Genomic DNA, 15,096 nt, shown 5'->3' with positions numbered 1-15,096 from the left:
TTGGTTTTTCTAGGGGCAACCAAATTGCCCTCTAACTTGCCTCTAACCATTTTTATTCTAACTGGCAGTTCCTGGAGAGAATCATTTCCCTACAAGCTGCCAGCACCTGAAATTAGGAAACTCTATCAATCTGATGTACCAACTACATTTATTAAAAAATGATAAAGCGCCAACCATTCAGCACTCATTGTATGCCAGCATGGTTGGGTAATTCACAGATATCCTCATTCATTCAGTCAGCACACATCCACTAAGACTGAGAACAGGACAGGCCCTGTGTGGGCAAACAAAGACAGTATGTCATGGTCACCACCTTCATGAAACTTAGAGTGATAAATACAAAGAAAAAGTTACCAGAATTGAAAAGAAGCACTGAAAAACAAAAAACAAAAAACTCGCACACAAATATACAGAGGCATTATTCCCTATAGCCAAAGTGCACCCTCGCTGGCAGCCACTCTCTCCCTCCAGCATTCCACTGCAGCCCCACTTGTTCTTGACTGCCTAAGTATTCCTGCCTTGGGGCCTTTGTACCTGTCGGTCCCTCCTTCGGGAACACTCCTCCCAAGTGTCCCCATCGTCACCCTTTACTTTCTTAGTCTTTGCTAAAACTACTCAGTGAGGCCTTCCCTGACTATCCTTAGGACTTAGCACCATCTGAAATAGTAATATACTGAACTTATGGATTTCATTTGTTGTGTCTCTCCATCCGAATGTCAGCTACATGACGGGCAGCAGTTTTGTCTGTGGTTTCCACTGTGTTATCCCCAATGTCATTAACAGCTGCTGGCCATCACAGGCACTCAGCAAATGCTTGTCAACGGAATAAAGAGATCCAGGGGCTGCTTTATGCCAGGTGCTTATACAGACTCCTTCAGTCCTAACCCCTCCAACTGCAAGGAAGGTACCACCCGTATTTCCCTTTTAGGGTTAAGTAACTTGTCCAATGTCAACATAAATGTCAAAGTGAGGATGATTAAGGTAAGGTCTTCTGCCCTCAACTAATTCAGAATTTACTAAGAGTAACAAAGAGATAAATGATAGGATGACACTGTGAAAGAGCTCTCGTAGAACGTACTGGAAGCCTAGAGGACACAGTGAGTACCTTCACCTGGGGAATGGGTTAAGGGGAGGGTCAGGGAAACACTCCTTGAGGAGGAAGGGCTATTTAAGCTTGGTTTTGAAGGATATAAAGGGAGTTAGGGTAGGAAGGAGTTAGGTCAACACCTCATTCCAGGCAAAAGCTTAGAAAGGCAAGGGCTGTTGCCTTGTGGAACGGTATTGAATACCTGTGTTAAAACTGCAAGATGCTGGGGCGCCAGGGTGGCTCAGTGGGTTAAGCCTCTGCCTTCGGCTCAGGTCATGATCCCAGCGCCCTGGGATTGGGCCCCACATTGGGCTCCCTACTCTGCGCGAAGCCTGCTTCTCCCTCTCCCACTCCCCCTGCTTGTATTCCCTCTCTCGCTGTATCTCTCTCTCTGCCAAATAAATAAATAAAATCTTAAAAAAAGAAAAAAGAAAAAAAAAAAAAACAGCCCACAAGATGCCAGGGGTGCCTGGGTGGCTCCGTTGATTAAGTGTCCAACTCTTTTTTTTTTTTTTTTAAAGATTTATTTATTTACTTGACAGACAGAGATCACAAGTAGGCAGAGAGGCAGACAGAGAGAGAGGAGGAAGCAGGCTCCCCGCTGAGCAGAGAGCCTGATGCGGGGCTCGATCCCAGGACCCTGGGATCATGACCTGAGCCGAAGGCAGAGGCTTTAACCCACTGAGCCACCCAGGCGCCCCTAAGTGTCCAACTCTTAATTTCAGCTCAGGTCATCATCTCAAGGTTGTGAGTTGGAGCCTGCAACAGACTGAATGTGGAACCTGCTTAAGATTCTCTCTCTCAGGGCGTCTGGGTGGCTCAGGTTATGATCTCAGGGTCCTGGGTTCAAGCCTTGCATCAGGCTCTCTGCTCAGTAGGGAGCCTCCTCCCCACATCCCCACCCCACCTGCCTCTCTGCCTACTTGTAATCTCTGTCAAATAAATAAATAAAACCCTTAAAAAAAAAAAACTCTCTCCTTCTGTCCACTGCTCTCCAAAAACAAACAAACAAACAAAACAACTCCCCCTCAAAACTCATACCACCAGAGCCAAAGATGATACACAAATGACCAATAAACATAGAAAAATATGTTCATCATCACTGGCCATCTGGGAATGCAAATCACAACCACAATGAGATACCAGGTCACATCCACCAGGATGGCAATAAAGATGGACAAGTGTTGGTGAGGATGTAGAGAAATCATAACCTTCACTCACTGCTTATGGGAATGGAAAATGGTACAGCCACTGTGGAATTCCTCAAAAGGTTAAACTTTGAGTTACCTTATAACCTAGCAATCCCAGTCCTTGGTATCTTCCAAGAGAAATGAAAACACATGTCCATCCCAAACTCGTACATGCATATTTGTAACAAAGAGTATCAACAAGCCAAATGTCCATCAACTTATGAATAGATAAAATGTGGTATATCCATGAAATGGAGTTATCACTCAGCTTTCATTTTTATTTATTTATTTATTTAAAGATTTTTTTTTTTTAATTATTTATTTTGACAGAGAGAGAGAGAGAGGGATGACAAGTAGGCAGAGAGGCAGGCAGAGAGACAGAGGGGAAAGCAGGCTCCCTGCTTCCGAGCAGAGAGCCTGATGCGGGACTTGATCCCAGGACCCTGAGATCATGACCTGATCCGAAGGCAGAGGCTTAACCCACTGAGCCACTCAAGCATCCCATCACTCAGCTTTTAAAAGTAATGAAGTATTTGGGGCACCTGGGTGGCTCAGTCAGTTAAGTGTCCACCAACTCTTTTTTTTTTTTAAAGATTTTTTTAAATTTATTTGACAGAGAGAAATCACAAGTAGATAGAGAGGCAGGCAGAGAGAGAGAGAGAGAGAGAGAGAGGGAAGCAGGCTCCCTGCTGAGCAGAGAGCCCGATGTGGGACTCGATCCCAGGACTCTGAGATCATGACCTGAGCCGAAGGCAGCGGCTTAACCCACTGAGCCACCCAGGCGCCCCGAGTGTCCACCAACTCTTGATTTTGGCTCAGGTCATGATTTCAGGGTTGTGGGATCAAGTCCCACATGAGGCTCTACACTGGGCTTGGAGCCTGCTTAAGATTCTATCTCTCAGGGAACCTGGGTGGTTCAGTTGGTTAGGCATCTGCCTTTAGCTCAAGTCATGATCTCAGGGTCCTGGGATTGAGCTCTAAGTAGGTTCCCTGCTCAATGGGGAATCTGCTTCTCTCTCTGCGTCTGCCCTACATTCTGCTCATGTGCTCTCTCAAATAAATAAAATCTTAAAAAAAAAAAAAAAAAAAAGAAAGGAAAAGATTCTCTCCTTCTTAAAAAAAAAAAAAAGAAAGAAAAAGGAATGAAGTATTGACATATGTTACAAAATGGATGAAGCTTCAAAGCCAGATAAAAGACCATCTATGACGTTATTACATTTATATGAAATGCCCAGAACAGGATAGACAAAACTAGGAAAGAGAGCAAGTTAGTGATTGCCTGGGATTGAGGGAAGGGATGGAACAGGGAGTGACAGCTAACGGATTTGGGAAACGGGGTTTCTTTGGGGAATGATGAAAATGTTCCAAAAATTAGATTGTGGTAACGGCTGTACAACTCTGTGAATGTACTAAAAACCACTGAATTGTACACTTTAATAAATGGAGGTGTGTTATACAATACCTCAAAATAAAACTAATAAACAGACCAACCGGGCATGGGATGGCAGGAAGGGGTTGAGAAGGCAGAAGTGAGGTTACAGAGGTGAGCAGGGGCCAGGATCAGTCCTAGAGGGCAGGGGCTAGGCAGAGAAGTTTCCAAAGATAGGATCATGCTTTCTTCTGGGGACAAGGGAAGCTGGCATGGGAAGGAGACTGGAGTTGAAATGCTCCTGTCAGCTTTAAGCCCCTCAGGGGCTCCCCGAGAAATGCAGCTGGGCATGGGGGGTCAGATAGAGAGGGACCTAAGAGTACGCAAGGTGGGATTTTATAAAATTCTATTTTGTAGAATCACACTCATCTGTGCTCCCTTCCCAGCCTCACTCCCTGTAATCAACACTAGCACCTCAGGGGAGAGGCAGTGATGTCACTGGTGAGGGAGAAAAAGGTCCAGGCTGGGCTGTGGCAGAGACTGTTGCCATGAAGATGGTTTCTCTGGGGACCAGGTGAAAGCCACCAGAAGTTGGGGGTGGGGGAGAAGAGTGGCTTTGACTCTGAGAACCAGAAACCAATCACAGCCCCAACCTACCTCTAGGTATCACTTCCCATGCTAACACTTCTGGAGATTTATTATGTGCTGGGCTGGTTGCAATGCTTTACCTGCACTGGCTCCCATCTTTATGAGGTGGGAACTGTTCATGACCCAATTTCACAGACATACAAACTAAAGTCAAGAGAACTTCAGTAACTTACCCAAAGTCACACAGGTAGTCAGTACTGACCCACGCTGTCCGATTCCAGAGCTGAGCTAACTACACGTGAGCATCTCCAATGTGACTTTTCCACCCCACCCCCATCACGTGCCTTGTCTAATACTTCCTTCCCACTCTCTAAGGACAGCTTGGGCATGTCTGTCACCTTCCAGACCTGTGTTTCACTCTGAATCCAGTTCAGTGCTGTCCACCTTCTCCAGCTATAGGCGAGACTCCTGAAGGCTCAGAGTGAAGGGGGAGTGATCAGCTGCTCTTCCCTGTTCCTGCCTGTGGAATCTGTTCCCAGTCTTCGCAGGGGCAAGAAGAGAAGGGCATAGGGCTCTTGAACTGAAAGGGAGGCTCTGCTGGTGCTGACCCAATGCTCTCCAGGGGCAGTCCCACATGTGTGGGGGGCACCTGGGAAGCATGGGGGCCATTATGGCCCCCTGCCTCTGCCCCTCTCTCTCTTGCTCCCCTCAGCTCCCACCGTTACTGGCCATCCCAGGAGTACTGGCAGGGTTCAGGTCCTGCTTCCTTCCTCTGTGTTCAAGTCACCCAGTGGGAACTATACACGTGGCCCACCCCATGGCAGGGGGTTTCCACTTCTTTTCCCTCATTTGGAAGGATGAGCTGGTTTGCTTTGAGAAAGGGAAAGCAGCCCTGGTAGCCAGGTCCTGGCATGCTCCAGTCAAATAGAGCAACTCCAGAGGATACCAACATCAGGCAGGGCCATTCTGACTGTAGTGGTGCAAGACCACTGTGGAATCATATTTCAACACAGACAAAAGCACAAACATTGTCCAAAGCATAAAAATGACCAACCTCCCCTTCCTGGCTCAGCGCTAACGGGTGATTCTCATATTAACCACAGCATTAGCTCTGCTCATTCCTCTCCAAAGTTACTGAACTTAACCCAGCTGCCATTCTAAGTCCTCCTTAATACCCACTTCTTGAGATGCCCTTAGCACCCCAACGGTGCATAGCTCCTTAGCTGCAACAGCAAGAAACCCAAGTTGTTCAATTACATGTGTTCCTGGTGGCCTCTAGCTGGAGGCACAGCCGGTTGATAAGGGACACACAGGGTAGTAAGACAACAGCCCCTCTGTGTTAGGCACCCAACCCTCAAGGACAATTCCTGGGACCTGCTTCGCTACTTCCCCCCAAACACAGCCCCCCCTTTTAAAAAATATTTTATTTATTTGACAGAGATCACAAGTAGGCAGAGAGGCAGGCAGAGAGAGAGGAAGAAGCAGGCTCCCTGCTGAGCAGTGAGCTGGATGCGGGGCTAGATCCCTGAACCCTGGGATCACGACATGAACCGAAGGCAGAGGCTTTAACCCACTCAGCCATCCAGGCACCCCAAGCCCTCTTGACTTTACAGGATGGGACTGGGTCTGAACAAGGCCCTACTCTTCCTCAAATTTGGATCAGTCCAGCAGGGAGAGGTGTGGTCCAAATTGTCAGCAACTCTGGAAAGAGGAGTACTTGGCTCCTTTGGTTCTCTGCTCAAGGCAGAGAGGATTACAGATCTGAGGGTGAGGGGATATTACGGAACCAAAGGTCAGGGACGACCTGCAGTCTGAGAGTCTCTCCACACTCACGGTTTGTTAGGGTTTCTCTCAATTACTTGCCAACCTTTTAGAACTGTATCTTACAAAAAATGCTGGATTTTCAACTTCTGTACAATCAGGAGCTCTGCACCGCTGGGCCAGTACTGCTACCCAGCAAGTTGGGCCACCCCTGAGCCACACCTATGCCTTCTGGGTGCCGGGGGCTTTGCAGGCCTCTCCCTGACACACGGCCTTTGGGTTTGCAGAGGTGGCTCACTCGCTGAGCCAGGAACAGTCCTACGTCTTTTCACGTATCATCTCTTTGGTCCTCATCTATTGACCTCTGAGGGTTGTTACTGTACTCAATTTAGCGACGAGGCCACTGCAGCATAGTATCCTGCCGGAGCTCACAGAGCTGTAAGTGATGGCATCCTGAGCTCTGGGGCACTATGTGGTCAATCACCTTCAGTCTGCCTGGTCCTTTTCCTACAGCTAGTCCCGGTGGGCACCGGCAGGGGCACCCTAGGACTGACCCTAGCCTTCATCTCCTAGATGAGAAAACAGGCTCCTAAAGGGAGGTATGGCAGGCTGGACACTGGCTCTCCAAGGAGATCCTCATCTCAGTCCCCAAAACCTGTGAATGTATTACATGGCAAAAGGGGGTTTGCAGATATGACTAAATTCAGGGTCTTGTGATGAAAACATTATCTTGGACTATCTGGGTAAGACCCAATGTAACCGTAAGGGCCTTGGTAAGCTAAAGGGCAAGATCTTCAAAGGAGAAAACAGGAGAGGAGATGATGGAAGCAAAGATCAGAGGAATGTAAAAAGGGCCATGAGCCCAGGAGGACAGCCACCTCTGGAAAAGGCAAGAAAATAGATTCTCGCCTCCAGCCTCCAGAAGGAACACAACCTTGTGAACCTATGTTAGACCTGCAGTCTTCAGAATGGAAAGGGAATAAATATTGTTGCTCTGAGCCACTAAGTTTACAATGGTATGTTCCAGAAGCCACAGGAAACCTATACAGAAGATGGCTGAGGTGCTGGAGTTGGTGCAGCAGCGTGAGACCTACCTAGGCTGGAAGACCTGTGGCCGCCTCTGCCCAGTGACACACGACGGGAGCAGGGAAGGGCTCTGAAGCTACTGGGCCACGTGGCAGATCGATGCTGTACATGCCTGGCCTCTACACTGCCTTTTCCCCAGCTGGGATGGCCTTGGCCTTCCTGCCCTTGTTTGCTAGGACGTCCGCCTCCGCCTCCTGCCCCCACCCCACCACCACCTGCATGACCCAGGTACCTGCCCTAGTGCCTCTTCAGAAAGAATCTAGGTCCATCTGATGCAAACTCTATCCCTTTTCCATCATGCCAGGCTGTCAGCTTGATTGGGAAACCAGCGAGGGGTGGCTGGTGAGGAGGGCCTCCACTAACATAGGGGAGATGGGGAGGAACAGGTCGGAATCAATAGATTTGGCAACTGTGAGCTGCAGCAAACCTGCAGTGAAGGTCTGGATGAGGTGGCCTCCCAGTGGGCTATGCCCTAGGCTGGGGGTCAGGGACTTCATAGATCTGAGGGAAAACAGGCTCTCCCTGGGGTTTGTAAGGGCCCTGGAAGCTGTGCAGTATTGCAGAGGCCTGGGCTCTAACTAGCACTGTGATTGCGCACAACCCTCTTCAGCTCTTGGGACCCCAGTCTTGCCCATTGCAAGACAAGCAGGTTTACTTCTGCAATCAGAGACCCCTTCTCAGATCTACAGGATCCTGCACAGGTGGCTGCTCTCCAGGCGCTCCCTGTCCCCATCTCTTTCCAATTCAGGGCTCTAGGGCTGTGCTAACCAGGAACTGTTGCCAGGTGATCCAGGGCCCCCAGAGAATCCCCTCCACTCCCCCTCCCCATCAAAGAGTCTGGGTGATGCAACCTGCCTGCAATTTTCACCTCACTCCCCAAGCCTGGCTCCTCCGCACTGAAAAAGAGTCCCCAAGCCCCACCCATGCTCCCAGTTCAGGAGTTGAAGGAACTGGGGCACCTGAACCCAGGGACACTCTGCAAGCTGAGCGAGGCAGAGGCATCTGAGTCCTGGAAGTGCCATGGGTCTGGGTCAAGAGTAAGCACAGAAGGCTCAGGGTGCCAAGACCTGGGCTCAAAGGTAGCCACTGATGACCCACCACCCACAAATTAGGATACACCGGAAAAGGCTAGGGACCCAAGGGTGCTAATTGGCACCCACTCAGTAGGAATCAGTCGAGCTGATACCAGGGCTGAGTTGGGGGAGATCCAACAGCTAGGGAGAGAAAAAGGTGCAAGGGGCTGGGACAGGAGGACCAGTGTCCCTGCCCCAATGTCTCCTCAGTCAGCATAAGCGGCATGTAGCTGGCAACAGGATTCCCACACGAAGCAAGTTCATTTCCAGTTACTAAAAAATATTCTACCTGGCCACCCTCTCAAACACCCATAATCCCAGTCTCTTGAGACAAAACCAAATTGAGGGGTATTACACAGAATAACCAACCAGCACTCTTCAAAGCTGCCAAGGTCATAAAAACCTAGCAAAGTCTGAGAAACCGCTGCAGACACCAGAGGAGGCTAAGGAGACATGATGACTAAATGTGACATAGCATCCTGGAACAAAAAAACAGCATTAAGAACAACTAGTGAAATCAGAATAAAGCAAGCACTTTAAAAGCACACACCGATGTGGGGTCTTCAGTTGTGACCAATGTACCACTGTAATGTAAGAGTCAACAATGGGGAAGACTGGATGAGGGTTATATGGGAACTCCCTGTACTATCTCTATAACCTTTCTGTAAATATAAAATTATTCCAAAATAAAAACTCACTTAAAAAATACCTTGTTCATGTTTACGTGCTAAAAGATCTTTTCAGAAGACCACCCAAGAAGCAACCGCTGTTAACCACCGTGTATATTGCTATGTTTCTATTAACTGAACTCCATAGTTTATTCTGGTACTATTTGTGGAAACCGAGGCAGAGGGAAGTGAGAGAAATTGCCAGCAACCTAATAAGTTGGGTAGAGTCAAGGTCTGAACCTAACAACCTGGTGCCAGAATCTGTGCTTAACCACTACTCTATGCTGCCTAGGTAATAACTTAGCTCCTATAGGTCAAGTCCCCAAATTCTGGCAGAGTGGACAGTAAGTGCTCTAAGTGAGAGGAGTCAGATCTCAAGACTTCCTGCATGGAACAGAAGCCTGCATATCTTCATTCCCAGAGAAATCTCAAGATAAGGGTTCCTCCACCTCTTCAGCCACACTGAATGTTAAGCTGAAGTCCTGGTGTCCTGCTGTGGACAGATACAAGATGGGAAATGAAGGGGTTTCTGAAGCAAAGACCCACACCCACTTGGGCTACAGGAAGGGCTAGAACACAGGGAGGGAATGGTCAGGAAGCCCCCTCTCTTTTAGTAAAGGGCAGTGCACATCTCCCTATTTTGGGCATGGTTGGTAAACTGATCCAGTGGGGGAGAAGTGAAACAGAGGACCCTCTGCAAGGAATTCCGGATGAGAGCTTAGAAGAAGGGCTCATGGGAGGTGGGCAGAGGATAGAGAAAAGAGAGAGGGTGATGATGCCTGTTTCCTTGCAACCGCGCACCGCCAATGCTGCTGAGCGTCCACCATCTGGAACCGGGAAGAGTGGGGATGGCTGGCAATTAACTGACGCCCTGAAGGGGTGAAGAGGACACAAGAATGATCTACCAGCAGGGTTGGATGGTCCAACGTCTGGGGCTCTTGCCAGGGCTGGAGGAAAAGTTGAGACTGGACCCCAAACTGGACCCCCAGGAAGGGGTGGGGTTATTAAAAAAAAAATTCGTCATACAGGCACATAAGAGCACGGCTCTGGGTTTCACAGGCATCGAATTATTTGACTTTCACCAGGCAGAGTCAACTATTTTCCTCATTTTGTACGTAGTTCCCGATCTACGAGACTACAGAACTTATTTGCCACCGTCGCAGGTCGGAGATTTGAACGGCGCGCGCGGTCTCATTGTGACTCACACCAGAGTCTAACCCACAAAAACGGTTCTCAGCGTGGGGCGGCGGTTGGGGGACGGAGACTAGCATGTGGCAGGCCGGAAATTCGGGAAGCGGGGCTAACGAAACGAAAAGTGAACTGGTGCAGGTCTCAAAAACAAAACAGGGACCGAATCCCCAGAATCGGGGGGGGGGGCTGGACCTCAGAGTCAGAGAGACCGAGAATAGAACCCCAGAGTCAGAGGGAGCAAAAGGCCATCCACCCCGGATCAGGAGGAGGGGGCCGGAACCCCAGGGGTAGGAACGAAGACGGGACTCGATCCCCAAGTCAGAGAGAAAAAGGCTACACTTTTGGGGTGGGGAGGGGCCCGGATCCCAGGATCCCGGAGAGGAAGGGGCTAAGCCCGCCTCCCGGTTGGGGCCACGCGGGGCGGGGCGCGGAAGGATCCGGGCGGGCGGGCCGTGCTGCGCCACCCTCGGTATATCTGTCCCCAGTCCCCGCGGCCGCCTCATTCCCCGTCCTCAGATCACAATATCTTCTCAGGCTACCAAGACGCCCTCTCCGCCCGCGTAGCCCCGGCTATGGCTCTGTAGCCGCGACCCCCTCCGTGTCCCGGCCCATTTCCGCGCTTACCGCGCTTGCGCTCTACTCTACCGCCTTCTTTTCTTCAGCGGAGGCCGCCGCCGCCTCTCCTTTCCGCAGCCATGGAGTGAGTAACCGCTCGCCCCTCCCTCTCCAACCGCCTTTCCCGCCCTTTCGAAGCTCGCGGCCTTCACGACCAGTCGGGGGGGGGGGGGAGACGAGAATGAGGAATCACGGTCGCGCAGGCGCAGAAGGGGAAAGACGCGCCGTTGGCACGTGGCCGAGCATGCGCATTCGGCCCGATGGGGGAGGGTGCGTTCTCTGGGAGAATGTTGGCGTTTGAAGACAGTCTGCGTGCAGGTGCGCCTGCGCACTAGCCCCAAGCGGGGAGGGGTCAACGAGTCTGTCCGCGAGCGGTTGTTCACGTGCACAACCCCACCAGAGCCCGTAATTTTCTGTGAAGGGCGGACAGTAAGCAGCCGCACACGCGCACTGAGTCCCACAACCCCCGTAGGTGTGACAGCAGTTGGATCGGTAGCGGAGCATGCGCTTTGGCCCTGGGCGAGAGAGCCGCGCGTGGAAGGGTCGGAGTGAGGGCCGGGTTTTCCGCCCGCCTCTTCCTCTCTCCCGGCTCCACGTTGCGCAGGCGCATAGCACAATTTATGTTTCATTCAGGCATCTGCTGGGGCGGTGGCTGGGGCCGACTTAGATTGACAGGGCGGAGGGGAGGTTTAGAGACTAGGGGTTAGGAAGGGGGTGGAACTAGGAAACCTGCTGCAGCGAAGGGTGGGGCTTGGGGTGGGGCCTATTACGATAGGGGGCGTGGTCACGCTAATTTAACTGAAGGGTGGGGTTTCGAGCGGAGAAAAAGTGGGGCCTCTGGGGAGTCATCGCGAAGGGGTGGGGCTAAGGTAAATGGAGGCGAGACTTGGGCGGGACTGGGCGGTCATCGCAATTTTCAAAGGAAACCGCGGAACTTGGTAGATAAAGCACATTAGTGGAGGGCTAGGGCTGGGGGAATTCCCCTGGGAACTAATTTGAGCTGGCCTCTTGGGATGAGGTGGAGCCTAAAGGAAATGCTTAGAGGAAGGGGTGTGGCTAGAAGAAAATTCTCCTGGGATTGAATTTTTTATGAAGTGGAATATTGTGGGGAGGGTGGGAGGGCTTAATGAAATTCCCTTGGGAGACCATTAATTAGGTTTCTGCATTAGAAGGAGTGGGGCTTGGGAATTCTTTAATTTTTAAATTTTTAATCTTTAATTTTTTTTAGATTTATTTATTTATTTATTTGACAGAGAGAGAGAGATCACAAGTAGGCAGAGAGCCAGGCAGAGAGAGAGAGGGGAAGCAGGCTCCCCACCGAGCGGAGAGCCCAATGCGGGGCTTGATCCCAGGACCCTGGGACCGTGACCCGAGCTAAAGGCAGAGGCTCAAGGCACTGAGCCACCCAAGCGCCCCATGAAGCTTGGGAATTCTAAAGAAAAGTAACTGGTACCTAAAGAGAATTCCCTTGGGAGTATGTGGGAGTCAGAGATTTGGGGAAAGAAAGCACTGATTTAGAATTCCGATAGGGCAAGGTGCAGTGTGGAGTCCATTTGGAAGTGCAAGGGAGGACCCTGGGGACGTGGAGCTGTGGCTTGGTTTCTCTGCGACTTTGGTGGTGGATGAGGATGGCCTCTGACACTACCTCCTTTTGTTTTACTTGTAGGTCTTCCACTCTCGCCTTGGTGCCTGTCTTTGCCCAGCTGAGCAACCTCCAGAGCCTCCTTCCAGCTGTTGGTTCAGCCTTCCTCATTGCCACCCCTGTCCAGAGCCTCTGCTGCAGCCATGTCACTCCTGGCGACCCTGGGGCTGGAGCTGGACAGGGCCCTGCTCCCAGCTAGCGGGCTGGGCTGGCTCGTAGACTATGGGAAACTCCCCCTGGCCCCTGCCCCCCTGGGCCCCTATGAAATCCTCGGGGGAGCCCTGGAGGGCGGGCTCCCAGGGGGAGGAGAGCCCCTGGCAGGTAAGGGCAGGTGGGGAATGGAGGTGCAGCATGGGGGCAAGGGAGAAGAATTCATTGATTCATTCAATAAATATTTATTGAGTACCTGCAATGTGCCAGGGGTTACTTTAGGTGCTGGGGGATAGAGCTGAGACAAGACTGATGTAATCTCTGCCTTCCTAGAACTCACACTCTATTGGGAGGCAGATGGAAGACAAATTAGGTGATGATGGGTTGGGATAAGTGGGAAACACTTAGTAGCTGAGCTGGAAAATGAAAACAGCGTCCTAGGTTAGAGAGGATAGCCAGGAAACACATCGGAAATTTTTTGGCTAGGGCCTAAAGGCGGGGAAGGAATAAGCCATGAAAAGACTCAAGGGAAGAGCTTATCAGGAAACAGCATCCCAAGAGGCTCTGGGGCAGAAGTTATTTTTAAATTTTTTTTTTTTTTTTTTTTTTTTTTAAGATTTTATTTATTTATTTGACAGAGACAGATCACAAGTAGGCAGAGAGGCAGGCAGAGAGAGAGAGAGGAGGAAGCAGGCTCCCTGCTGAGCAGAGAGCCCGATGCGGGACTGGATCCCAGGACCCTGAGATCATGACCTGAGCCGAAGGCAGCGGCTTAACCCACTGAGCCACCCAGGCGCCCAGAAGTTATTTTATTCATTAGTTTATCCCTAATGCTTGGCACATAGTGGGTTCTCAATAATTAATGAATTAAAAATGAAACAGTCTCTGTTGTGTGTGTGGTCTAGTTTGCCCTTTAAAAATAGTAAGTCAGAAACTACAGGCATAGGGTAATCCGTAAAGCGGATGTTGGAATGGTTGAAGAAATGTCTGGTTGACTTTGGTTGTTTGGGTCATTGGTTGGTTGAGTGGTTCTGTGACTGGTTTAATGGGTTGACTGGTTGGTTGACTGATTCAGTCTGTTGATTAGCCAGCTGGTGGTTAAGTTGGTTGACTGGGTAGTTGATTGGTTGGTTAACGGGTTGGTTAGATGTTTGGTTTGTTGGCTGGTTTGTTGATTTGGTGAATGGTATGATGATTCATTGATTGATGGGTTGACTGGTGGGCTGCTTGGTGGTTTCACTTCATGCATGGCATGAAGGAAACAGGCGTGAGTGAGCACCAGGCTAGGTGGAAGACTAGGAGCTCAAGGATATTTATGTCTCTCCCCCAATCCTCCAGGTGACGGCTTCTCTGACTGGATGACTGAGCGGGTGGACTTTACAGCCCTCCTGCCCCTGGAACCCCCCTTGCCCCCAGGTGCCCTCCCCCCACCTTCCCCACCCCCACCTGACCTGGAAGCCATGGCCTCTCTCCTCAAGAAGGAGCTGGAACAGATGGAAGACTTCTTCCTTGATGCCCCACTCCTCCCACCATCCTCCCCACCACCACAGCCACCACCCTCAGCATCGTCCCTCCCTCTCCCATTCCCCGTCCCCACCTTTGACCTCCCCCAGCCCCCTGCCCTAGATACCCTTGACTTGCTGGCCATCTACTGCCGCAGCGAGACTGGGCAGGGAGACTCAGGGTTGGCGCCCCTGCCCCCACCACAGCAGCCCCCTCCCCCTCCCCCTCTGCCCTCTCGCCCGGCCCCCTACCCCAATCCTGCCACCACTCGAGGGGACCGCAAGCAAAAGAAGAGAGACCAGAACAAGTCAGCGGCTCTGAGGTACCGCCAGAGGAAGCGGGCAGAGGGCGAGGCCCTGGAGGGCGAGTGCCAGGGGCTGGAGGCACGAAACCGGGAGCTGAGGGAGAGGGCTGAGTCAGTAGAACGCGAGATCCAATACGTCAAGGATTTGCTCATTGAGGTGTATAAGGCTCGAAGCCAGAGGACCCGGAGCAGCTAGAGGAGCAGGGGCTTTGGGCGAGAAGGGACACTGGTCTTCAGCTCCAGCTCGCTTCTGTTTCTGGGGCTGAGGTAGGAGGGTCTCTCCCATCATCCCCTGGTCTGTCTCCCCCCACCCTCTTTCCCTTTGTCTCCTCTCCTGTCCATTTCTGAACCCGATCCCCTTCTCCCTCCCCAGAATCATGGAGTGTTTGGCCTCAGCCAACATCTCCACTCCTTAAGTAACAGCTGAGGGCCTGGGGCCTGCAGGGAGTCTGTGGAGCAGGGGAGAGCTTGCAAACCTGGCCTTTCAGACGGAAGCGAGGCCAGGAAGCAGGGCAGAATGAATGTGCAGCTGAGGACAGGAAAGCCAGCTGGGGACTAGGGCAGGGAGGGTTTCAGGAATGGCCCCCTGCTTACAATATAAGCAAAAAGCAAGCCAAGTGACCTTGGGGAAGTGTATTTGGACTGGAAGCCAAGAGGCGGCCAAGTTCACAGAGCAGGTGAATATGCAGGTAGACTGGGAGGTGGGCAGGGGGGTGGGATCGCGGCAATTGGTGACTGGGTGTTCAGTTTAGCTCTGGGAGGAAATCAGTGTTTGTGAAGGTGTTGGGGAGGGGCTACATCTAGGGGAGGGAGGGCAGGGACTGATCCTTTTGATGATTCTGAGTGGAAATAAAATGAAGAATTTCCTT

The 15,096-nt window shown here is 51.2% G+C and overlaps 3 protein-coding genes across 5 annotated transcripts in view; 1 reads left to right on the top strand and 2 right to left on the bottom strand.

Annotated features, from left to right (window-relative positions):
- The window catches only part of IL4I1 (interleukin 4 induced 1), a 37,176-nt gene extending 26,456 nt beyond the window's left edge, over positions 1 to 10,720 (bottom strand). For both annotated transcript variants that reach the window (XM_004767239.3, XM_004767240.3), the window contains exon 1: positions 10,638 to 10,720. The gene's annotated coding sequence lies outside the window, so the exon portion shown is untranslated. The remainder of the gene's footprint in view (positions 1 to 10,637) is intronic.
- Positions 1 to 10,767, bottom strand: part of NUP62 (nucleoporin 62) — a 23,955-nt gene extending 13,188 nt beyond the window's left edge. The window contains exon 1 of one of the 2 annotated variants that reach the window (XM_004767242.3): positions 10,638 to 10,767. The gene's annotated coding sequence lies outside the window, so the exon portion shown is untranslated. The remainder of the gene's footprint in view (positions 1 to 10,637) is intronic. The other variant, XM_045077007.1, reaches the window with a different exon arrangement.
- ATF5 (activating transcription factor 5) lies at positions 10,577 to 15,096 on the top strand. The gene is made up of 3 exons (XM_004767243.3): positions 10,577 to 10,713; positions 12,295 to 12,591; positions 13,759 to 15,096. The coding sequence occupies exons 2-3, from the start codon at positions 12,414 to 12,416 to the stop codon at positions 14,421 to 14,423; spliced, it is 843 nt and encodes a 280-aa protein (XP_004767300.2). The 5' UTR covers positions 10,577 to 10,713; positions 12,295 to 12,413; the 3' UTR covers positions 14,424 to 15,096.

Source organism: Mustela putorius, unplaced genomic scaffold, assembly GCF_011764305.1.
Source record: "Mustela putorius furo isolate JIRA1106 unplaced genomic scaffold, ASM1176430v1.1 tig00000196_pilon_pilon_pilon, whole genome shotgun sequence".
NCBI lineage: Eukaryota > Metazoa > Chordata > Mammalia > Carnivora > Mustelidae > Mustela > Mustela putorius.
Note: the sequence above shows the minus strand (reverse complement) of the source record. Positions and strands in the feature narration are given on the sequence as shown.